This window comes from Chelonus insularis, unplaced genomic scaffold (genome assembly GCF_013357705.1).
Source record: "Chelonus insularis isolate UGA/USDA-ARS -01 unplaced genomic scaffold, ASM1335770v1 contig_91_pilon, whole genome shotgun sequence".
Taxonomy (NCBI): domain Eukaryota; kingdom Metazoa; phylum Arthropoda; class Insecta; order Hymenoptera; family Braconidae; genus Chelonus; species Chelonus insularis.
The window spans coordinates 95,682-122,417 of record NW_023276780.1 but is presented as its reverse complement, the minus strand read 5'-3'; the positions used below and the strand labels follow the sequence as shown (position 1 = coordinate 122,417).

Genomic DNA, 26,736 nt, shown 5'->3' with positions numbered 1-26,736 from the left:
AGTCAAAATAACACATTTACATACATATTTTTAAGATTCCATTTAAAAATGTTTTATTACTTTTAATAAAAAAGTTAAAGCATATAAAAAAGACTGAAGAAAAGATTTCTGTATTTTATGTTTTTATTTGATATCTTATTTACATAAATCATCACGATTTTAGTAATAATAATATTTATTATATTTTATATAGTGATCACTATAATGCATTATATTATCAATAACACTAGTAACGACATTAATAATTATAACGAATGGTGCTAATGTAATTACAGTTAAGGTACAGCCTCATTTAAATCCTTTTATTTATATTATTTATTTAGTAACTACAATTTTTTTTAAACTCCTTCGGTTCCATTGCCAGTGTTGTAGGACTAGGTACCTACGAGAATGTAATATTCTCTCTAATTTCGATCACTTCACTTCACAGATCGTTCAAACTTTAAGTTTTTTTATGTTTCATCATTTTTTAAATTATATTATTTAGTGATAGAGGTATTCTCTAGACTAATCAGCATGAGCATAAGGGTGTGGTTGAGGAGATTCACCCTCAAAGAGTGCCATCTTCAGACGCTTGCACTTGGCCCGACGGTTTTTAAACCAGAATTGCACATTCTTGGGCTCCAATCGTGGAAATTTTTGACGATATGGCATCCTATTTAATTCCTCTGTGTACTTTAAAATAAGCTAGAAAAGATAAATAAAAGAGACAACTTAAAATAAGAGTTTGTAATAATAGTTATAGTTTAAAATGCAATATTACAAGTATTTACCGCATGACTGGGATGAGTATTATGACCAAACCAGTTCTCCAATCTGGGAACTTCAGTTACAGGATCAATAAACGTTCGATTCCTTTTTCTTCGTTCATCAAGCATACTTGCAGGACATCCTGTTGGTCCACCACGTGTTGGTAGATAGTGAGACATGTACATAATACTATGTCCAAACATTGGACTTGGTACAAGAGAAAATCCTGGTGGTATAGGAGTTGTTGGAACTCCACCAGGAGAATCTTCATCATCAGAGCCTGATGATACTCTCGTAGCAACATCATCTTCACGTTTAACTGTGGGAGTTGATGTCGCTGTTGCTGTTGATGTAGGAGTAGGCGGAATGTGAACTCGATCCTCAGGTCGGGTTGTTAGAGACAGAGGTCCAACGACTGGAGGACTACCCGCTAAGCAAGGAGATTCTGAATTTGACTGTTGGAGATATAAATTAAAAATATTCATTATAAATTTAACATCATTATAATTATTATAATTTTAAAATCTCACCTGATGCTGTGAATCTTCTTCTTCATCAGAACAGTCTTCACTGACAATACTGGCACCCCTAGGACTTAGACCTGGAGGACTATATCCATTAATTCCCCTATTTTCTGCTCTCTTTTGAGCAGCCCTTGCATTTTTGAACCAATAAACAACGTTATTGATATCCAGAGGTTTTCTACCACGACGCGACTCTAGTGAGTTCAATTCCGCAACGTATCGCTGGATTTGTTGGCGAGAAGGATGTTGATTCTCAGCAAACCATCGTTGAAGTCTCGGTAGTTCTAATTCTGGATCAAAGCTGGTACGCATTCGAGTCTTGTGAGAATAAGGAAGCATTGCAGGGTGATGAGAATGAACGGGTGGTCCCACACCTCCAGAATCAGATCGTGGACTTTGATTATGTAATTGGCGGTTATTATTAGCACAGGCTGTTAATATTGAATTAGTTGATGGTCCTAGACCTGGTAATTGCTGCTGTTGAAGCCACGATTCAAAGCTACGACGTGTCTCTTCACTAAGCTCATTTCCACCACGACATAACGATGATAATGTCATCTAGGAAGATAAAAAAATATCTTATTTACTGTTTATAAATTAATTAACTTAAAGTTTCAATATTTAAAGAAGTAATAATTATATTAGAGATTAATTTGCATTGTTAGATGAGAGTATTTTATTTGTTAATCTTACTGTCAGAAGTAATAGATTAGATTTCATGGATGAAATGAGATTTTTTCTCAAGTTTATAAGGACAAGTGAATTAACAATCTCAATGCCACTAGTAAAATATTCAAGTGACGACAGGGATCATTTGTCTAAAGATTATGGAAAAGTTTAGTCGTTGAAGTGTGGTGAAACCTTATCATCGTGATTTATAAGAACAAACAGGCATACGTCGGAGGGATCAAGCCTGACGCCACCTAATGAGGTAATCTGTGGATCTCGCAGTCTCAGTAGCTCGTCCTCTTTCACTTATTTTTAATAAAAGTTTCTCTTTACGTACAATCAACATGTAATAAGCGTATAATTGTGTAGAGACAATAAAACAAAAGTTTTTTCATATTTAATTCATAATAATTCTAATCATAAAGTTAGTTCAATAATACATTGTGATTTAATAACTATCATGTTATTAAAAAAATTTTTTCTGAATAAGAAAGTAATTGTTCATTTTTATATTGATAATTATTTAAGCATTAAATTTAATTTATATCGTATTACATATTTTTTTTAGAAAAATAAAATTAAGTTTTTGTTGCAAAAAAATCCATTAATTATCAATAATTATTTATATAAAATTGAAAAATGATTTATTCATTATACTTCGCTACATTATTTTCCAAGCACTTGTTTTAATCACTCGTAAGCAAAGAGTGTTTTCTATCTTTCTTCATGGGTAGTCCAAGTGCTGATCTAAAAAATCGTTTAGCAAACACTGACACGGAGACGCCCGGCTTATCTCGTAAGACTTTCTGCCTGATTTACTACTTAAGTAAGAATATATCTACTTGATGATGAGTTTACAGCTAGTAATGATATATTTTTATATATCATTACGTCTAAGCAGTAAATCAATCACTTCCGACTCCATAGAAATATCCAAGTAACTCTGAAAAGTGACGAGGCCAAGTCCTTCAGTATTAGTTGAGATACAGTGACGGCGAGAGAGAAAGAGAGAGAAAGAAAGAGTAGCGGGGAAGCAGAAGGATATTTGAGTGAACGAGAAACGTCTGTCAGAGAAAATTGGTAATCATAGACCACCGTGAGCAGCATTAAAGTTCGGTGAAGGAAGGGAGGGATCTTCAAAGAGGTGCACTTAGATAATGCTCGGCCTGAAGTGGGTGAAAAGGGGGAAACTATATCTCCCTCTACTACTCCCTGGCCGATATCGTAGGGGCTTTTGATGAAGGCTGCCGCGAATTTGCTTGAGTAAAGGGTAATCCTATCACACGCTCCGGCTATGAGATCTTCCGCATTCGAGGCCATGTCTTCTAGTCTATACCCAAGTCTACACAAGCATAAGCAAACTCTAAATGTTCAAGTACCTCATGAGTGTAAGATTCTAAATGTCTTAGTATATCAAAATCATTTTGAAAATGATGTAATATTTTTATTGCTTATTTTGATTCTTTTAATACTGATATTCTCTATGACGAACGTTCAAACAGCTTTTTCGTCATATCTAAGTGTCAGGTTGAATTCACTTTCAACCGACTTTGATATTAATCCAAGTCTTCTAAATAGATTTTTAATCTGTATGACTAATAATCCCAATATAATTTTTATAATAAAATAGTTATATGATGTTTTCAACTATAGATTTCTTTTCAGATTAATAATTTGTTTTAGATAAAACATTGTTTTTTCTTTAATAATATTGAAAAAAAGATCACATGTGTTATAATAAAAATTAATTCTCATCACTATACTTATACCAATTCTGAAGCAATAAGGTCGAGTTAATTTATTATCATACTCTATCATCTTTTCCTCATGATTAAACTCATTCAATAATTTTATTTTAGGCATGATCTTACAGCTAGTTAGACTGACAAAATGATGTCAGGATTTTTTTAGAATACAAATCTCTAGTCATAATAAAGATACGCATAATAGAATGATTATTTATAGATTCAAGTTAAATGAAGAAGGCCAAAGTTGAAGATTAAGCAAAGATTCGTGAGGATTTCTTAATGAGATTAGTAAAAAATAAACACTTTCCTGCCTGCATTAGCATCTAGAGTTTTCTTAGGTCGTTAATGGTCGTTACACCAAATCTTAAATTCTTATGCAGACAAATTGAAAACTTACCTCATCGAGGGGACAACCAGCGGAAACCAGAAGAGCATGGCTGTGAAGGAGTAAAAGCCTCAAGAGCTTATCTCTAACTTCTGATGCTGGACTTGGTGGTGGTGGTCTTGATCTATAAACTTGGATTTTTAATGTAGCCACTGTTGTTATGTCTGCTAAAATTTCAGCCACTGTACGAGTTGGTTCATCTGCCACCTTTTCCATGGGTAGTGGTTTCCAATTTTTTACTACTATGCTCCCTCGAGAACTTGGTATTATGTCTGTTGGGTAACCCAGACGCACCAGAGCTTCTCCTACAAGGTCCTAGATGACCAAAAACATTCACATTATTATACTGTTAAAAGTTTACTTAATATTTAATTATTTATTTTTAGTATTATGCTTACAATTATAAAATTAAGTAAAAAAACACATTAGCTTCAAATAAATATTTGATTATAGGAAAACTTCATCGTCACTTTATCTGACAACATAAGTATGTAAAGAACTATCAGTATTTGGTTTCAGATAATACTATCAAAAGTAAAAAATCAAAAAATGTATACATTCATGATTTAATCAATATATTGAAGAATTATTAAGATCAAGGGAGACCAGGGTAAGATGGTATTTGCAACCTTAATTATCCTTAGAACATTACAAAGGCTTCAATTTAATTTAAATTATGAGTTTTGATTGATTAAATCAACTTATTAAAAAAATGCTAATTTGATGAAATGTAAAGTCAGTAGAAGCTCTTAGATTATCAATTAATCCATTATATTCATTTTTGACCAAATAATTAGCCTTTATTTGTCTTCTTTTTATTGTTAATTACTATAGTTAAAAACATATGTATGTGAAATGATTCACCAGAAAAAATGATATCTTTCTCATATATTAAACTTAATAAAGCTCTAATTTACCTGAAATGGAACAGATGCAGGAATAATAACATAAGTATCGATTTCTATATGAGGACCAGGCCATTTTTCACGACCACTTAAGGTCCTGGTGTCAACAATACTGTGAATGGCTTCAACGATACAGTGAACTGGTACAGGACTTTTCCCTGAAACAAAAGATTGCTTATCTTTTATTATCATTATTACTATTGATGATGAAAAAGAATCATGAATTAACCAGTGATTAATTAGAATTATTTATTAGGCTTAGTTCTCAGAGATCTAGCAAGACATTAAATACCCATTAAAGATGAAAGCAAGCAGATATTCGATGTTATAGCTCTTTAGTATTTCTGTGAGCTATATCTGTGTAACCCTCGTGTTAAGCGTATGCAGATCCACTCATCGGTTAGACGGGAGCACAGCACGAATCGCGAGACAATAGGTGGCATCGCGGTAGTAAGCGGCCGGCACAATGGACGCGATCCTTATTTAACCCTGACTCGAGTCTATATCCCACTCTGCCAAGTCGTGGCAATGTTGGCAACCCCTAATCCCAGATTTCTCGGGAGAGAGAAACGCATAAGACTTAGAAGTAGTCAGCTATGAAATCTGGTGAAGAAGAGAATGAGGATCCCGCTATTGACGAGCTTTATTCATGACTATTATACATTACTTTCAAATTTTTTGATGTTGGACTTTTTTGTTTTATCCTTTTTTTTCATTTTAGATGAATACTCTAGTTGAGAATTTTCTCCAGAGATTTTGTTTTGTTGTGGGACTATTGAAATCGGAAATTTAGTCGAAATTTCAAACAAGACTTTTCAGTATATCATTAGTTTATATTTGAATAATGCGAGTGTTCGATTTGTAAACGAATTTTGAAACAAGTGACAAAAATTTGATTCATAGATACGATTATAAAAAAGAAAAGTTGATTTTATGAAATATTAAAATTATTTTAATTTGTAAAACATCAAGAAATAAACATTTTTCTACAATTTTTTTTTTTTCAAAATATTCGGTTTTTTGTGTAGATTAACAAAAAAAATATATTTACTTCATTTGATGACTTCCAAAAAAGTTATGAACGGTTATATTCAAAGAAGTGCATTTATGATAACATTTTAAGTCTTAAAACCATATGAAATCTTCAAGTGAGATACTTCACCGATTTTTTTTTCATGAATCCGCCATTAAACGAAAATTTAAAAAAAAAGCTCATTGGAATCGGATGATTCTTCAATTTTCTAGAGCCAAAAAACGAGGGGACCACATTAATATAAAATTGCCATATTTTTTATTAAAAGATTATGAAAATAATTTTGTTTATTTCAAAAAAGTTTGCTGAAAAATCAACTATTTTTTTTTATTTATATCAGAAAAAATGAATGATTTAGTAGTGATAAACTCCAAATTATGTCTGGGCCGATGGTGAAGCTTCAAACAAAGGATTTATGACGGTATTCTGTGCGTTCGGTATATACAGATATTAGATCTTAATACAGCTGAAAGTTGTAGTTCATAGCAAAAGCAGCAGCTCAGGCATCAGTGGAAGTGAATTAAGGGGTCGGTGGCCACACCAAGAGACGACTGACCGGTCCTAGGGCTACTTTAATCTAGGGATGTACAGTTTTCATTAAGGCGACCATCGTCTCTTTACATCCTAGATTGTCTGCTCGCTATTACCAGGTCTTAGCTCTACGTTAATTTCTATCTAAAGTCCAAAGTAACCGTATTATTATCATCTAAGAATTATGTCCAAAGACATTTTTCTTTATTTTCCATTTTTGAATAAATCCTTTCATTTCTCAACCTCTATTATTAAACTACTCATCAACTTCCCTTCTGATTATTATTTTCATCCAAACTCATTTATGATTTTTTTTTTGTTGAATCATCAGAAGGTTTAAAAATAAAAAAAGATGATAATAATTAAATGGTGATAATCTAGATTAAAGTGAAGTTAGGTTATCTATTACAGAGCATTATGTCGCAGCAATGGTAACCAGTATCCACTTAAAAACGCCTAATCTCCTTTCACTTAGATGCTGAATGAAATAAGAAGAGTCTAAAGACATTTCTCATTTCTGGTGGAGGTCCAACGCGCCTATCGGACTTCCGTTATCTCCCTGTTGGCCTGTGACGGAAACGCGGCGGAAGCGTCAACCCGCCTTTTCGTCTTTGACAGTACCCGTCGAAAGATAAGCCTCAAGTCGAGAAAAGTGAGCAGAACCCTAGTTTCAAGACGTAAAACCTCTGCACCCTTTTCATGTCTTCGTTATACTTTCTCCTCTTTTTTTTTGCTTTATTTTACTTTTCTCGTGCTTCACATCTTCTTGACAACTAGTTATATTCGGTGTCTTCTTCATTTAATCTATTTCCCAATTCGGAAATTACTGATACGTCAGTCAGAAAAAAATTGAAAGGTTGATCATTATTGTGTTATTGGAGGAAAAAAGTATTTCTTATCTACATAGCTATGTGATGAAATAAGAGTTGAAGAAAAAATAGTATAAACATTGAAAAATATTTTTTCATCATTATTGCACAACTTTGGGCTAAAACGAGAGACAGAAGGAAAGTGTAGGCGTTTTGGTATCTCGAGCTGATCCGGCGGATGTCGGTCTTTACTGATAAGACTTCCAACTCTTTCCAACTCTTTATCTATAAGCCTTTTTCTCACTTGCTCTCTTGTTTTTCGACTCTCTTATTTGCTCGGATGCCTTTTTCTCGTCGCATTTTCCTCTCACTAACGAGTTTCAAACTTATCGAGAGCTAAACTGCATCCTGGTAAGAAACTCGCGCTTTAAAAATATTTTTTTAAAAATATATTCAACAATAAAAGATTGAATACTGATATGTAATATGGTACATGTTGAAGAGAGAAAGAGAAAAGACAGAGGCGCTAAGAAGAATGTTAACGGCTAACTCCTCAGTGCTGAGGATTTACAAGGTTTCGTCGCGTGGCTGGTGATCTTATAAGCCCTCGAAGGTTATCTCATTATGTCTTATCTAGCTGAGGCATTTACGTACATTACATGGAAGGGGACATGCTTATTGTGCCTTCGCAAGAAGCTTACAATGCACGCAAGCCAACTCACAACACGCGACATATATACACTTAATTCTAACCCTTTTTTTTAGATTTTTTCTCATCGATTATTACTTCACTTTATTCTTCACTTCGACCTATTTTACAAGTGATTCTTCAATTTGTTGAAGTAGAGAAAATATTTGTGATGAGTTGATTCTTTACACCTCTTTATGATAAATATATTCATTCAAAAACAAACATTTCTAAATAAAAGCTTATTTTATTAATATTTCTGAATTATTCATTGGAAGTTCTCAAGTTATTGTTTTTATTAATTTTATTAGAAAGAAGCATAAGTTAAAATATGTCCGCTAAACTACTAATAAATAAATTAAATAAATAAATAAATAAATAATCAATTGGATTGTGGAAAATTAATAATATTGTTGTTTAATAAAAATATTGTAAAAATAATAATTTATTCATTAAACTTAGAGTGTTTGAATATTGTTTTAAAAAATAACTAGAAGCCAACAATTCTTTTATAGGAATAAAAGTCGGTTTATTTGCAGCTCATTGTCATGGAACATCATATTTTAATGCGTATTTTAAACAGTTAAAAGATAATTCGAAAACTACCTATTAATCAAGTAAAACCTCATAATTTGAGAAGGAAATTGAAAATAAACTTCTTTAATATAACTCAATATAAAAAAATATTGGCTTTGTTCTCAATTATCAACGCATTATAGATAGCCAAGTATTTATTTATAGCTTGATTAAAGCTTTTCAACCAGTTTCTATGACTTCCATTTAAATAATAAAATTAGTTATTTAAAAATTCAAAAATATTTTATCTATGATTTATCAGATAATTAGTTAAATAAATTATGAATTTATTATACAAATAATTATTCAGTTTAATAATTTAAAAAAGAAAATGAAAAATTTCTGATATTTTTTACAATTTGAACATTTCTTCTATAAAAATACTTTTGAATTTATAATTGTAATTAAAAAACTATCTTCAAAAATGTTTCCAATAAATTCTTTTGAATATATAAAAAAAATTATTAAATATTTTTTCAATCTATTGTATAGTCTGATGTTGAATGAATTATCATTCAAAAAAAAACTTTGATGCAGATATATATATATATAAACAGTTAAAACGCGTTAAGGATTTTATAAATAAATTACTTAATAATTCGACATTTAATTATTTATTTACACGTAATTAAACCATTACTTTAAAGTATGTGATACTTATTTTACTAGTTATTAATTCAAATTGATATTGAAAATAAAAATGAGTTAATTTTATTTTTTAACATTAATTTTATAAATAAATTAAAAAGGTGTCCTTTGAATATTTTTTTTTTCATGTTGATTAAATTAATTTATTTACGATAGAAAAAATCATGAAATACAACCGAAAAGTTCAGCAATGCTAGATTTTTTATCATTAAAATTATATTTAAAATATGAATCGAATAAAAAAAAAAGATCTGCAGCCTGGATTCGAACCAGGATCTTTAGAATCCCGCTGTTGACACACCTCCGCCGTCCCTCTTACGGCCTAAAATCAATTTTACTAGTAAGTCAAACAGGTGTATTATCGTTCTAATGTGTTACCATTTACGCTACTGCAGATCAATTGATAAAAGGTTTGATTTTGAATTTATTTTGATTCAACTATACGATGACGTAATCATAGAACATTGTGATAGTAAGACAGTCAAAACAAACGTACACATAACATTGAGCAGAAAATAAAAGAGCAAAAAAGATGACACGAAAATATTTCTCTTCATGTAAAAATATAATATACAATAATATTTATTATATGTAATAGTACACTGTAAATCTCAGTTTTCCAAAATGCATTATTTTAATGCGGATAAGTGTGTTAAATATGACGTCACCCATTTGATTAACATTGTAGTCACTTTTTACACATTTAGATCTGCGTTAAAAAGTATTTAAAAAATCTAAATTTTTGTGTTGTTTAGAAAAGAATCGTGAAAATCTATATTTTATTAATGGAATTCGTTATCCGTCTTTTAATAATTAATTTCTGTTTTTGTCTCTCAAGTTGAATAAATCAGATCAAAGTTGCTTATCGTTATTATTCCCTGTGAAAATGTGAAATATATGGAATATTAGGTGGGCTAAAAGGTTTTGTCCAACATTTTTTGAAAACTCTAGAATATTCTAGACCTACCTGATAGGTTAGTGTCGTTGCTAATTGTGACAATTATATTTTTAATTAAAATTGTTTAATAAAAATAACTTTTTTCAGATAAACTTTTCTTCTTAATTATTGGATAAAATTTTTTAGCTACCCTAATATATCTTACGTGTATTTCAATATTAAAAATATATTAAATAAACGCAGCTATGTTGAAGTTTATCACTCTTTTAATTTTCATTTACTATTATTATCCCTTTATTTTATTTTTATTGCACTATTTTACCAAGTAGTTACTTACTTCAGTCTCAAATGATTCTCACGACAACTTGTTCTGAACATTTAATTAACTTCCACATTCGATGAATGTTTCCTACTAAATGAAAATGTGGGTGTTCACCTGGATATCAATTGATTCGGTTTATAGGTACAGAATTTAGCTTAAATTTACATCGAATCTATTTTAGATACATATGAAATATATGCTGTCTGCATCCTACTTTCGTGGGGGATATACTAATTCTATAATAATTTCTTATCTCCTATTTATTAAAAACCGCGAAATAGAATCAGATTATAATATTCGGAGTAAAACCGGAGATTTTCTCTGGTATAAAGAATAAAAAATAATAAAATAAGTGAATCAGGAAAACATAATCAGACTAATAAAACCTAATAGAGAAAAACTCAAATAAAGGAAATAATCATACTGAATTCTGATAAAAATATCTTTTTTAATTGAAAAAAACTATTTTCATTGACGAACTTTATATTGTCGGTATTTGAAAGTATGTAAAGATGTTTAGTAGTTGTAGAATTATGCAGATTGTATATGTATGTTGGACAATTCGTTGAATTTATAGTGTGTAGAAAGCTCGGATCCTTGTGGCAGGATAGAAGAGGAGGTTTCACAAAACTTTCCGGCCTAAGACGCTTAGAGGGACGGTATAAGCACTTATATGTATATACAAGAGGTAAAGAGGAAGATGAAGGAGAAGTATAAGAGAATAGAACTGCGTTTTCCACGCGTCTTTAAGACTGTTACTAAAACACTCGCGTCGTGGCAGTGCCTATGCGCTAAAGATTAAAATTACTTTGCCAACTGCTGTTGGGAGAGTGCGAAGGTGAAACGAGAGTGTCGGAGGAAGAGTGTCTCGTAAATATCTCGGCTAAGAAGCTTAATTTGGATTTTCGGTAACGAGTTATAGCAAGACTTCAATGTCTTTAGCCTTTTTCCCCTCTTCTTCATCTTTTTTTGGCATTTTTCCTTCCTCTTACGTTCTTTCTTTATCTTGTACTTCAACACCCTCTTTCTCCATCAATGTAATGATGACATTGTCGATGATGAATAACTTTCAGAGATTCTTTGTCAAGTATTTACCTTCCTTTTTTCTCCACTTTTACTTGCGTAAGTTAGTTAATCCTTCAATCGGTTTCTCCCTTTGATTCTTTGACTTTGAAACTTTCCTTTCCCTCTATTGAGATATCATTATTTGTACATAAATAACTGTGCGATTTAATTCAATCAACATTCGGATTTTCAGTAAGAGAGTAATTGTAGCGAAAAAACTGCTTATTTGAAATTTATGATAAATCTGATAGGTACAGAAATATCTTAGAAATGTATACAGCTGTAATCTGGGACATTGTAAGACAGCGTGAGAGAGAGAGAGAGAGAGAGAGAGAGATCTCTGAAAGGGTGAGAGACGTGCGGTTCAACAGAAAAGACGAGCAAGGGTCGAAGAAGGGCTCCTTAACGGAGATCTTAGGCAAATCCAGCGTGAAATCGCATCGGGGGCATTCCCTTTCGAAAACCACCACTTACTCGTACCACGACTTGTTACACTCGTACGTAGACAGGTTGGAATGACGTAAAGTGAAGTTACGATCTGCCAAAATATTCAGATATTATAGAAATAGAAGATTGATAATTATTTTTCATGTAATAAATGAGAAAAAAATATTGAATCCGTAATGATAAAATTAGTTAAAAAATCAATAAATTGTTGTGATATTAAATGTTTTAGACAATTATTGATAATAAGACAAAATTATAAGAAAAGTTACAATGTCTTGGAGATGTTTTTTATAAAAATATTAAAATAAAAAATAAATCAAAAACATTTCAGTAACTTTTAATTAAGAACATATGCAATTTACAAGCTAATGATTATTGGAAGATATGGCAAGAATATTTACATTATATTGTTTTTAAAAAATTATTCATTCGTTTCTTAATTACATTTTGACTTAAATTCGACAGTAATCAATCCTGAAATATTGTGGTGATCATAATTTTCTATCTGGGAAGATATTTATAAAGAATTGAAATTTGAGTGGAAAAAAAGAACAAAAGATGCATTTAATCATTTAAACATTGACATGTCAGTCATAATATTTTCAATAAAATTATTGCATAATCAGGATAAGTTTCAAATTTGTAGTACATTTACCTGATTATTTATTGAGTTTTTTCCTACCCCATTTTTACTAGAATTCATTACTCTTGAATCCCTAAAATCTTCCATTATTAATCCAGAAAAATTGAATGAATGTGATTTACATTATTTTAACAATATTGAAAAAATTGAATTATAATGTTATTGAACAATAAGCATCTACTAATAATAATCCCAATTAAATATAATATATTTTATCATATGTAAAAACAACTAAATTTACAAATTGCATTAATAATCCTCCAAATATAAATGTAATTTCAAAAAAATTACAGTCAGAACATTTCGAATTATGTTTTCAATTATTTGCTAAACTATATATCAACACTAAGAAAAAATTTATTATATATAAAAAATATTTTATTTGATGATCAACATTAAAATTTCAAATAGTTACAATGAAATATTTCTTCGAAATTATGAATATTTTATTAAAATAATTTTATTTAATCAAATAAATGAAATGCCATGTGTTTTCAAACTTTTGACCGTAGTTTTGATAACAATATTATTGAACCAAATAAAATATTACATTGAAAATACTACAAGTTTTTTGTATTAATTAAATTAAAAATTCTTTCATTTAATGAAATTCTTTTCTCAGTGTAAAAATGATATATTGACTATTAAATTACAAGATGCGATAGAATTTCAACAATTATCAACTTATAATAATTTTATTATTTTTGATAAATCAGTACATCGTTAATGTGTGATTTATTTATTAATTTGTTAAAATCTCATTCATTTTAAATACTGAAAACTTATAATTATTTGATTTGATTTGATTCTAAATAATTGATTTTATAAGTCCAAAAATGGACTAGATTGCATCATAAATAAAAAAAAGAAACAAAAACTGATAATTTCTAGATGCATCATATTGAATCCCAAACATCACAAAAATATAAGTAAATATATCAAAAGCATGTATAATGTTTTCTGCAAAAAAGGCAAATGGACAGAAGAAAGAAAGAGAGAGAGAGAGAAAAGCATGCTTTGACTGTAGTATATCTCAACTTGAAATAGAGTAGCAGTCGACCAAAGAGATAAGACTCCCCCTCAACTTGACTACATCTCTTTTTTGCTGTTCATCTTATTTTCATTCCTCCCAGTTTAATCTCTGAAGAAAAGTTGTACCTCCCAAGAGATGTCCAGGAAAAATGATTAATACATCATTTTGAAACATTGTAGAGTAAGTAAAGAGTGAATGTCATATGACCAATCGTTACGGCGATGCGCAATATGCATAACACTGCATAACATCTAATCCTCGGACTATGTAGACTCGACGTCTTGGAGCTAATCTTGTTAGCTTCTGGTATAAGCTATTCGGATGACCCTGTAGAACTGCAGCAGACTTTTAATCCTTTAACACGAATATAGGCCTGAGGGGCAGAATGTCGCCAAGGGCTCCCCGAGATTTTGCATAAGAAAGAAATGGGATTGGCTTGGAGATTAATTTTTTAAATGCATGTAATCTTTTTTCTAGTTAATAGAAACACTGAAGAGAATTATCATTGGGATGATTTTTTCAAAATAAACTGAAGTAAATAAAAGAATAAAAGAAAAATAATAAAACAAGTTTCAAGTAAAATTAATTTTTTTGTTTTTGATTCTTTTTTTTTTAAACTACAATATGCCCTTAAGGTCAATGAGTAATTGTTTGGTTTGTTTTTAAAGAAAAAGAAAAAATTTTTTAAAAGATGAATAATATAAAATTGTTGAATAATTTTTAGCTCTTTATTCCATTGCATGATTACACGAGTAAATAAATGTATTAAAAAAATACAATGTCAAAATAGTAATGAATAAAATTTATAATCTCTGTGATTAATTAAATGATAATATATTTTGTTGAACATTAAAGAATTTGAATCAAATAATTTACGAAAATTTAGATTGAATAAAAAAATATTCAACAAGCTTTTTATTAATACTTAAAAATCTAACATTTATTTTATCGTTGATTATTAATATTAACGCAGATAAACATTTTTTTATTCATCATAAAATAAAATTAATCAGTTGAAATTAATTCTTTTTTTACGGATTTATGATTTTCATGAGAAAAAGTAATACGGATAATCTTGAGAATAATTTTAAAAAATAATTTATTTATTCTAAAAGACAAAGTATTAACGAAGTTATGCGAAATCCATTATTTAAAATAGGTCAGAAGCATTAAAAATATGCTTATATGATTCGATTATCTCAGCAAACATAAAAGAATTAAAATAAAACAGAATCATAAAGTTAATCTTAATGCTTTTTTTTTCTTTTTTGATAATAATAATAAAATTTTGTGATGATAAATTAGTTAATTCGTGTATGAAAGGAATAGAATAAAAAGCAAAGAGCTTAGTCAGATTATAAACAGAGGGATGCAGGTCGAGGTGCAGCAACTAAAACTATATATGTATTTGGATAGGTATATATGTATATCTATATCTTTTCTTCCTCTCTGGGTCGATGAATCGCGATCGTGTGCCTCGCTTTATGTGGAGAGACACTGTGTGAATGCAACCACGCATACATATATCTGTATATAGAAACGTAGATATACGCACACTTTAGCTAAAATATCGTTCACGCACGTAAATCCCCAGCCGAGTTAATCCCACGCTCACAATGATGCCATCTTCGGGGATTATCCCCCGGGGATATTTTTGATCGTGCAATAATCCGTAATACGATTTACGTGGTCGGTGTTCATCCAAGGCCACATCGCACTAAATCCTAACAGGGAAAAAAAAATACAAATACATCCTCCAGTTTAAATTTCTCTCACTTTTTTCCATTTTTCGTTTTGTTCCAGTTGTTAAAGAAAAAAAAATTATTTCCATTATTGCCGCATATATCGATTGGCTTTATTCGTACCTGGATATTTTGTGTACTTTAACACACACGTGTTAAGACACTTTACATTCGCTAGATTACACACAGATCAACGTTAATACTAGATAATCACTTGAAAAAAAAAATAAAAAAATAGTTTGAAGAAAAATGACGGTCCTCGAACTCGGCACATGAACACATATATTCCTCCTACATCTCCCTATGGATTGATCAGATTCGTGGATCAGAAGAAAATATGAAGATAAAACAATCCGACAGACCCTCCTTGCATTATATGAACGGAAGATTAAGTCTACAAGGCAGAAAGAAAAAAACTGGAGCCAACAAACGCATCTATTGACCCATGAAGATAATAAAGACTCATCAATATCCAGTGTTTCTTCATACAACATATTAAGATGCAGATGCTCCTATTATCAACCCCCTAATGCATTTATTATCAGCTTCTGTTATGAAAGTATGTATTGGATGTCATGTGGAGGAGTGGTATGGAGTTCTAGATTTAAATAAATTTCATTAATTAAACCAGCGTTTCATCTATTTTTTAGTTCAAAAATAATTTTTTCTTATTTTAGGTGATTTTTAATGAATTTTTTTTCATCGAATAGATGAATGTGGATAGAGATGAAATTTATTTGCAATGGGCAAACGGGATGCGTACAAAACAGCGCAACCCTCGGAACTATGCTTTAATCCGGTAGCTAAAAATCAATACAAACTCCCTTTGCTCCCCTGACCCGCAGGCCTCAGCAAAGCCTCCCTCGGGATAAGCCGGGCTCCACTATATCCCGTCGAATAAATCCCGGATCAGAGGATAAGTCTTTTTTATATAATTTTTTTCAGCATTCCCCTCTTTGGTTTAGTATCGCGCTAAAAGGTTGCTATCTACGTATATATGTGTGAGTGTGTGTTTGGATGCAACGATTTAGTACAAATCCAGCGAACGCCTTCACATGGATTTATTTAAGACAGACTTATATCCTACATTTTTTTTTTAACTTTTTTCATTTTTTTCTCATCTAGAGAATCGACTTTTATATCTGATAATTATCCGCTTTTCTTGATTAGAGCTTTTCTATAAAATGTAATAAAAAATAGTTCCCCTTTTTTATTTTGCTGTAGGGGAGGAGGAGATGAAACAGTATCAATTTATTGATGAAAAAATGATTTTTGAGCTTGACATGAATTTTTAGGAGTTGGATATGGTATATTGTAGCAAAATGAGATGCTACTGGGCATAAAGGATCAGTGGGAATCTACAGGATAATCGAATCCTTGGAGCAGCAGGAAAGTATAATAAAGAACATGTTCTCACCTGTGATCAATTTTGATCACTTGAGCGGATTTTACGCTCAACTTATTTTTATTCACCCAATTGAATCATTTATCCCATAATATGTACATAACTACTGCTTATAATCCTTTTGTCTGACATTAAATTAACAAGCATGAGAACACCATAAAAAATTTCCAGGAGTTGAAACCTTTACTGTAATATTAATGGACTCAAGCAAAAAGTTCTAGATACTGTGGAATTTTATGTAAAAAAATTCATTAACATAACTCAATGAAAAAGTGTATGAATATAAATATAAAATAGAAGGATAAAGCAGCAGAGAATTAGCGCGTCATCCACTTCGGCCCTTCTGCGAGCCTGATAATCAAGCGTGCATATATCCCCTCTAAATCGCCAGAGGCATGCTTGCTAGCATCGTAAAGTCTTGATCCGGAAATCCATGTCCGATGCGCAAGGGTTGTTGCGTCAAGCCATGCGACAGCTAGACGAGACATGCATTGAGACGTAACCAAGTCTTAAGATAGGAATTGTGTTAGATGTATGTGTAGAGAAAGCGGGGTAGAAGACTAGTTTAGCTACAGCTACCACTACACTTTGCAGGATGATGCTGTTACGGCTACTGTAGGTATGACTAAATCCCAACTAGGCCGTTAGAGTTAAGAACCCAAAGGGTTAGGATTAAATGGGGTAATCCCATGGGAATGTGGGTAAGGCTACGGTGTGACCTCTCTGTCCCAGGAGAACATAATTGACGGGATCAAAAGGAACACGTGGCCAATTCTAATTTTATGACGATTTCAATATTTTGTTGGGTTTTAATTATTTTGGTTAATGGAAGGTTCAATCACTTGATTAATACTTTTTGGAGAAAATTGAAATAAACATATTCATCAAAAGTAAAGAGGAATGGTTATTGTAGTATTCGTAATATCATATTCTTCAATTAAATTACATTAAATGTAGTTTTGAATGTTGATTGTTGTTTTTATTTGAATTATTTTTTATAAAAATTTTTTGCAATTCAATAAATTTATTTTATCCTTTGAGAATTTTAATTATAAAACAATTTTTGTATTTTGATTTTTTTAAAAAACATTAAATAAATACTATGTTTTTTTTGTGATACATAAATTGTTATTGTATACATAAAAAATATTATTATTAAGAATAATTTTAATCGACTGAAAACATTTCAATTATTCCCAGTTTTCAAACACAATTTGTCCAATATTTTAATGAAATATTACATTGTTATTTTCATACAGAAAAAATAAAAAATTAATTGCCTTTAACTGATCATTAGCTCAATTAAAAAAAAATAAACTAAATTATGTTAATGATAAATTGAAAGTAAAAATAAATCTTTAAGTTTCACAGAATAACACTAATCGAAATCAATAATCAATCTTTTTTTTTGGCTCTTCTTCACATCGTGCCTCTTATTCACTGAATAAAATTTCTATTGAAAAAGAAAAAAAGTATCATCCACTATTAGCCACCAAAAAAAAAACGCTGATTATCCTGATGGCAGCCTTAATCTTTTTATTTTTCCTCAACCAGCCTCTAGACGCATTTTTTAACGTTTCTCAGGCGTAAACAACTAACAGAAAAACATGCATCCAAAGCACGATTCCAGGATTCATTGAAGAGAGACAAAAATCCTTCTGAGTGTATATAGAACTCAACCTTTAACACTCACTAACTTGTGAGTACATTAATATAAACCAACGAGGGAGTGTTGGTGAAAACGAAGGGGATAGAGGCCATGAAATAACATTCCGAATTCTGGACTCCTGATGCTCAGGGTCCTACAAAAGCCCTTATTTGGGTCATGATACATTTCGGATCTCTGACCATTATCGAACGACCTACTTTTCTCTCCTACTACCCTTGCCGTAAAAATAAGCCGACAGGTATTGAACAAAGGACCTCATTTGCATATTTTCCATCATTGGTAAAAAACTGAGAGAGCGAGAATGAGTAAGAGAAACAGAAGAAGAGAAATGAACAGCTGAAACTGCCTACGTATAGTCTGTTCTCCTAATAACAGAGGCGTCTGATAGGCCTACGAATTATCTACTAACCAACGATTCAGTTCTCCCTTTAGGATCATAAATACGTTTTATAAATATTGACATGTTTCAGGGATGATTAATCTACTTTAAAAGGTTCTTTTTATAATGGACAAAATAATTACAAAAATTTTGATTATTCAATTCTTGATTTTGATCGTCAATTATTAACATAACATTTATCAAGCAGATCTTCATCAGAAACAATAAAAAATGATTAAATACTTATTATCGATTTATTGAAGCAGATTGGAGAATTTCGAGGGATGTTAATGGTGGTCAGGATTTCAAATAGCTTGACCGAAGGCTAACGAATGACCCTTGAGAATCAGGAACGCATAAATTCATTTCCATCACCCCAATTCCCACTTCTCTGTTCAACTTATTAATCAGACGCTGTAAGTTTAAAATACTTCTTTCATGTTAATTATTAATTTATTCATTTCATCAGTTTCCTGATGGATATAAAGTTTTATGTTCGTTATTAATTATTTATTATTCTGAATGATAATAATGTCTATAAGTAAAACTAAAATAGTTCATTCATCAGTGATGCTGCAATATTTCTAAGTGATCTGTGCATCTCGTAATTTCCAGTTTCGCTTAAGGTTTATCTAGCAAATGGTATAGTTCTGTATGTCTGATTAGCGACCATCATGAGTAATATGGACTATAGAGAGTGTATCCAAAGTAGTAGCATGAAGTAGAGGGTAGGTATGAGCCGCTTAGAAGCTAAACCTTACACTCCCCCTGTTATCCAGCTTCTTTCCTCCTCTACTTCTAACCATATCCCTTTGTATGCTTGTCCAGCACCCAGCTTAGCTCAGCGTATCGCTTAGCTAAGATTATCCTTTCTCTCTTCCTTTCATGTATCACATATATGTGCTCATATATACTACCAGAAATCGAAGTTATACATACATATACAGTGAAACTGCCCTTAATCCCTGATTTTTGGATATTGCAGAGCATTAATAAGAGGATGAAAAGATCAATATTATCAAAATAATTATTTACAATTAGTTATTTCAGTTGAGTAATTTATTTAGAGATTTTTCATGATAAAAACTTGCATCAACTTTGATAATGATTGATCGAAAATGCTAATGAAAAATAGCTTTTGATGTTAAAAAAATGTTCTATTTGAAACAAAAAACTAAATTTAATCTACGAAATTTAATATTTATATAGTGAAAATCTACTTAACTATTTAATAGTAAATATTATGAATAATTGGTTTCAAGTAAAATCAATTATTATAGATTTTTTATAGTAATAGTTTAAAACATGAATGTTGTTTGAAAAATGTGAGAAAATGATGATGATGATCTAGATTTCTTATTCAGTTCATCATGTTATAAAGCAGATATTGAAAAAATGAATAATTTAATTAATAAGAGATGTCGTAATGCTAGATAATCCATTTTCTAAAAAAAATTTTATTTCATCTTTAGTCTCCAGTAAAAACGAATCAAATACTCTATGTGAGCTGATGCTGTGAGCTCAGCATCAAGACAAGCAGGTTGGGAATATATCAAGTTTCATATACACATTCATCTAGGGGAATTAATGCTGAAGTAGTAGTGAGATTATCCACGAAGGTCTTGGAATACCCTAGACCAAGGGTGTAGAAAGCCCTTGCATCAAAGCTATACTGCGACAAATGGTGGGGATAGCTAAACATAATCCTCTAGTGTAGCAACATCTCCATATACCAACTAGATATCTCCACGGCAATTTAAATGAACATTATAAACATTAAAGTGATTGTTAGTAGCATTATTGCATATTTTCGAAAACATTTTGGAGCTGGTATATGTGCATTTACGTGGATTAATATAGTTTTACTCTTTAGTGGAAGGGCGTACCTTCATTTCGTATGAGCGGTACATACAATTTTCAAAGGTACATATAGCATTTTATTAGCGTATGTGTGCGTATTGTGCTCTCAGGATTAATCCCAGATTATTGAACGTGTGTGCAGAGCCAGGAGCGGCTTACCCACTGTCCAAATCCCAAATCCAACACACACAACTCTGCTAATACTAACTCTCTGACACACAAGTTCTGCAGCACTACTCTCCACTCTCCTCTTCAAGTTCTCTCTTCTCTCTTCACTTCCTATATACACAGGGCGTGTCGTTAAATTCGCAGAATTGCCATTTTAACCATCATTTCGAATGAATTTTTGATTGCCATAAATGTTTCAAATAAATTAGTCATAAAGGATATGAAGATTAGTTAAGGATTATTCTCAAATAATAATAGCAATGATTATTATTATACTTGTTTAGATATATAATTGTAATCTCAGGGATTTACCTTACGAATCGAAAGGCTCGATTGTTGCTATAATAACAAGAGTAGGGACAATATCTCTACACATACGTATGTAGAGATGTATAAAGACCCTACATGTATCTGTGTACATCAGGAAAAAGTTCAAATTCAAACTCGGTGAACGTGTTACGAGTTTCGCGGCTCGTCCAGCCACACTACAACCCAGGGATTCGAGTTTAATCCGGATTAGTATCCAAGGGCCACGCGTGCGATTTTCTACCTCTACCCTATTCGCTTTTTATTTTCACGCTTTCATTCGCTCTGAACTCGTTGAATACAAAATCAAAACTTACTGAGATCTGTTTTTAACTCTAATATCTGCAGTTAATTCAATATACTTTTGATCAGTCATTTTATACAGTTTTATTTTAATAATAATCTCATGAATTTTTAGTTATTCTAATTAAAACATTTTAATATAAAGAGATTTAGTTTTAAAAAAAAAGTGGACTTACCAGCTACTGATGAATTTTTACTGAGATCAAACCCTTCAGGCTTAGGACTACTAGAGTCAACTTCCGGTTTTGAATGACGGTTGTGGTGAATACCAAAAGATTGCGGAACTTGTTGTGATGGTGGTGGTTGGTGCTGAGGTTGTTGTTGTTGGATACTGGAGGCGGTGATAAGGTTGCTCTGTTGGACCTGATGTAGCTGTGGATGATGAACAGAGGATGGTCTTGGTGTAGGACTACGAGTTGCGTGAGCTTGGTGAGATTGTGGGCTTCTTGGGATAGGAGATACACTTGATGGACGTGATGGCGGTGATGCCTTGTGCGTCAATGCCAACGCTTGGCTCTGGAATCAAAATATTTTTGTTTGAGTAAAAATACAGTTATTATTAATATTTTTGAAAAAAAAACCATTGTGTAAAAAATAATTTGAGTTCTCGAGTATTTCAATTAATAATCAATTGAATGATGAAGAGATCATCAGATATTACCATAGTATTATTATGACTATTAATGATGATTATAAAAAAGCTTTCAAGGACACCCAGTGATGAAAGTTAAATTCAGTGCAATGGAGTAATTAGGAGCGAGTAGGCAGCAGAACACAAGTAATGCCAACACGCATATATTCTATACGTTATTATCGCTCACAGCGATGAAATCTGAGCACGTGCTCAATTCACCCAGCAAATGAGTGCGTCCCATACTACTGAGACACAAGACTGCGGACTTGGATTTGTGTATGAGTGAATTTAACACCAGCCCAGCGGCTAAGCCGTTGCTGGTGTCAACTAGGGTCAACTGGGCCCAGAATGCGACAATCCTCAGCACGCACTCCCTAACTATGACGCCGTTTTGTCTTCAACTCTTTTCTTTCTTAACACTTTAACGTAGCTTATATCTCTTAAATATAAATTATTTTCAAAGTACATTGAGGCAAAAAATATAATAACAATAAAGATGAATTTGATAACCAAAAGCAAAATGACTTATAAATGAAATCTGTAAAATTGGTGATGTTGCATGATTTGTTCTCCAAGAATATGTTTGGAAATGTATGATGAGAGAATAAGCTTGATTTTATCTCTCATAGCTGGACTTGGAATTTATTTGATTTTATCTATTTCAAATTTATTTTAAGCTACATGACACATTTGTAACAATTGATATCAAGCTTCATTCAATTTCGTACTTTTTGATATCATTCTTTCCTTTTTTGTTATCCTGTTTTAATTATAATTGACACTGTAATGGAATAGTTATATTATAAATACATATAATTATTGTTAAAATAATTTAGGTCCAGAAGGAAAGATTTTCAATTAATCTTGATGAATTCAAAATGAGCAAGAATATTAACTTATTTCTAAATAATATTATTGAAAAATATATTACCACCATTATTTTTACATAATTTTAAATTTAATCCAATTTAATTTTTCCTAGTCAATCAGATGATGTAATTAACCACAATTGAATTAAAGTTATCTTGGAATTTTTTTTGCTAAGTCTTGTAACTTTTAATTGTTTCCAAACACAATCAAGATGAATTTAAAAAAAAAAAAAAATGATGAAAATTTTTGATAAAAGCGTGAAAATATAAAGCAAATATACTTGTTCACAATTTTGAAAAATGTCTAAGCCGTCATTCTTTGTTGAATTTTTTCTTGCTTGCCGCGACTGTACCCGAGCACGGGCTACTGTTTCGGGAGCCATGAAGAGCCGTCGGTGGTATGCAGCAGCACCACAAGGCCCTGGCAAAAAAACACGTCGGACAGGCCCCAGTGGTGGTTCAGGACGAGGCACGGGAGGAGGGGAATGCTCCAAAAAGGATAGAAAGAGACACAGTGGGGAAACGATTTTCGTTTTCTTTTCTTCTTTCTTCTTTATGACCTCAAGTCATCTACAGACAGGTGCGAACGACGGGATGGACTGCAACGTTTCGGAGATGAGATAGGGTGATGAACGAACGATATAAACTACGTGGTGAGATACGAAACGACTCTCTTCCGCACGTACAGCCACTAAAGCCAATATTCTACAGCCTGCTACAGTATGTAAGAGACCTGTGGCAACAGGTGGAGGAGCAACGTTATCCTAGCGCTTATCCTAAGCTCACTTGGAAGCAATAAGTTGAGAAAAATTTTATTACTCTTGTCATTGGTATCTTTTTGAACACTTTGACAGCTGCAATTATTTTTTATTTTGCGTGATTCAGCTCAGAGTGCTTTTAAGAGCTCATTTTTCTGGAGGTATTATATTTTTTAAAGGTCAATAACATGAAGTTACAGTCAAGACAGATATGTTTCATCTTATTTATTAACAATCCATTAAAATAATTATAATAATAAGTTTCTTTTTCAAGCTGAGAAAAAGTATGTGGCTGCATTATTTATTGTGGATTAATTTTTTAATTTCAAAACTGGATTGGAAACTAAATATTATAACACGTCTCTCATTTCTTTTTAATCAAGATCTTGCAGATAATAAAATATTTTAAACTTGAAGCCTTATAAATTCATAAAAACAAGACGAATGGCAATTTAGATAAATTTGTGACACTAATTAATATCCAAATTATCTAGATAGATTATTAAATAACTTTACTCGACACTTTTTTTTCGAAAAAACGAATTTACAGATACTGAAGAATTTGAAAAAAAAAACAAAACCTTAAGGTATCGAGAATAAAAAGAAAAAAAAAACATTTGATAAATAATTTGAATTGATGTCTTGAGAACTGGTGCTTCCTCCTGTTTAAATTTAGATCCATATACTGGACATTATAAGAAGTGATGAAAAAAAAAAAGATAAATTAATTCGAATGATTGATTTAATGTTAATCGCAGACCGAAACGTCCTCGAGCAATTTTATGTGATCAATGAATCGCTGAGAGGTTGATTTGAAAAAATATTATATCTAAGCGCCTCTCTCAAGTGGGTAGATTATGTAAGAAGTGTCGGCTGCGATAGGTCGTAAAAGACAGCGATGACAATAATCGTCGTGTTGGGTGGGAGATAAAATACATTCGGTAATTCAGACGATTTGTTTCGTCTGCTCGATGATCACGCCACGATTTGTTGACTCTTTAACTATAGCCTATATGTAGTCTTTTGAACTAAGCCGAGCGTCTTTATTTTCCAAAACATCATCAGTGAAGCCGATATATATATATATATATATATATGTATATATTGAATTTATGAGTAGATGTGCTGAGCAAGTTTTGTGTGCAAGTATATCAGTTATATATTATGATTTGTCGCAACGTTGAAAGTTGGGTGTACAGACACCGGATAGATGAATAACGATTATTCTGTGGTTCGTGGGGTGGTCAAATAGCGTGACCATACGCGTCAGTGTGCACGTGGTCGTTTCGCGAGACGTCGCTTTATCCACCGGAATCCTAATAACACTCGCGTGCAACGACCAACAGGACGTGATTTTTATTTAAAAAACCATTTTTATAACCGATGCTGCGAACTTGAATTTCTTTTCAATTTTTTCCCTTCCTTTTGCTTCGATAAATAATAATATAATGCCCGCTAATTAAATATTTTTTTTAACGCATATAAAGCCTTAAAAAAATAATGATAGTGTGATCCTTCCGGTTGAATGACCTCGCCCGAATTCTTCCAATCGAAGAGAGAAGACTGTTACTCCGACGGTGGGGTCTCTTGTGCAAATGGAGACGCTTCTGGTTTATTGCATCGACGTAGCCCGGGCTTCTGTAACCATTGCCGCAGTGGTTCCGTGAGCCCATGCCACAGGAAGAAGGCAGGGGCACATCCGTAACGTGATCAAACCCCGTGACCCCCCACCTTTACAAACACAATCACTTGCATTGCTATGTTTATATGCTCCTTCTTCCCTTAACATACGCATGCACTTTTAAAACTTTGGCGAATTATGTCTATTTATATTCTAGGTGAATGACAATGCCGAATATCCGTGCTCGAATTATCAGACAAGAGTTTATGTACTCATCTCAACTCTGACTTCAGGGCTGCTGTTTCAATACTAACTGTCAGAAAATCGAGGGTGGTAAATTGGCTGTGTAATAGGGGACTTGAAATACCACGTGCTATAGATTTTGAATTCCGATTCAATATTATTAATCTGCTTATAAACATACTTTTCATGAAAAAATATATTTATTTTATGAACTCGATATTGGTGATGCATAGAAAGAAATGAAAATAGTTGTGGTTGACTTTGCATGTTATTACTCTTTTTAACAATACCAACTACACCTTGAGTGTCGAGAGAAATTTTTCTTAATGTAAAATGTGGTAAAGTTTTATTCATAAGTAATACACGAGTGTTAGCGATTAAAATGATGGCTTGTATTCAAACATTTCATTTCTTGACTCATAAAAAATTTTATTACCTGAACCGGGTCTGACTTAGTATTGGCAGCCACCCATGCCTCAGCAAAAGTCTCCATTGCGCTTTGAAAATCCATTCCACGCTTTGACACTTGCAGTTAACTCCGGGATCCAACCCTTTATTACAATCTTCGAATGAAGGATAAAAAATTCAACCCAACAATTGTTGCTAATTTAACATTTCATTCAAATATGTATGAACAATTCACGTCCAAACTCATTGATTGTCATTATTAAATAATCAACATAATTAGCCAACATGTTAATTCTTCAATTATTACTACAAATCAATAATCATCAAATAATTATAATACCTATCAATAATCTACAATAATAAATTGACATTTAAATCCACAAGATTAATATGAACACTATTAAAAATCACCATTTGGTTTAGTTTGCTTTCTTTTATTTTTTTCCGTTGCTTGGTAGGGTTAAAAATCCATTCACTGAGCACTTATTGTTCCCGCGATTTTTGAATAAGTCAAACCGTCGTCAAGCATCGAGATCAGATTCCTCAACATATTTCACTATTATTCAAAACCGACCCCTGTAGTGTTCGATTAAAATACCCAAACGTACAAACGTGAGAGTATTTAAGGGGATTAAATATTAATAGAATATATCAAGTGATGTGACACACATGAGGAACGATACGCATAGTACGGAAC

At 31.7% G+C, this 26,736-nt stretch overlaps 1 protein-coding gene across 1 annotated transcript; it reads right to left on the bottom strand.

The window, feature by feature from the left end:
- Positions 1–234: 234 nt before the first annotated feature.
- On the bottom strand, positions 235–26,736 carry dve (SATB1_N and homeodomain domain-containing protein dve). Its single transcript, XM_035092000.1, has 7 exons — positions 26,068–26,736; positions 21,683–22,022; positions 4,994–5,139; positions 4,089–4,391; positions 1,281–1,832; positions 774–1,205; positions 235–687 (listed from the first exon to the last, which is right to left on the bottom strand). The coding sequence occupies exons 1-7, from the start codon at positions 26,140–26,142 to the stop codon at positions 508–510; spliced, it is 2,028 nt and encodes a 675-aa protein (XP_034947891.1). The 5' UTR covers positions 26,143–26,736; the 3' UTR covers positions 235–507.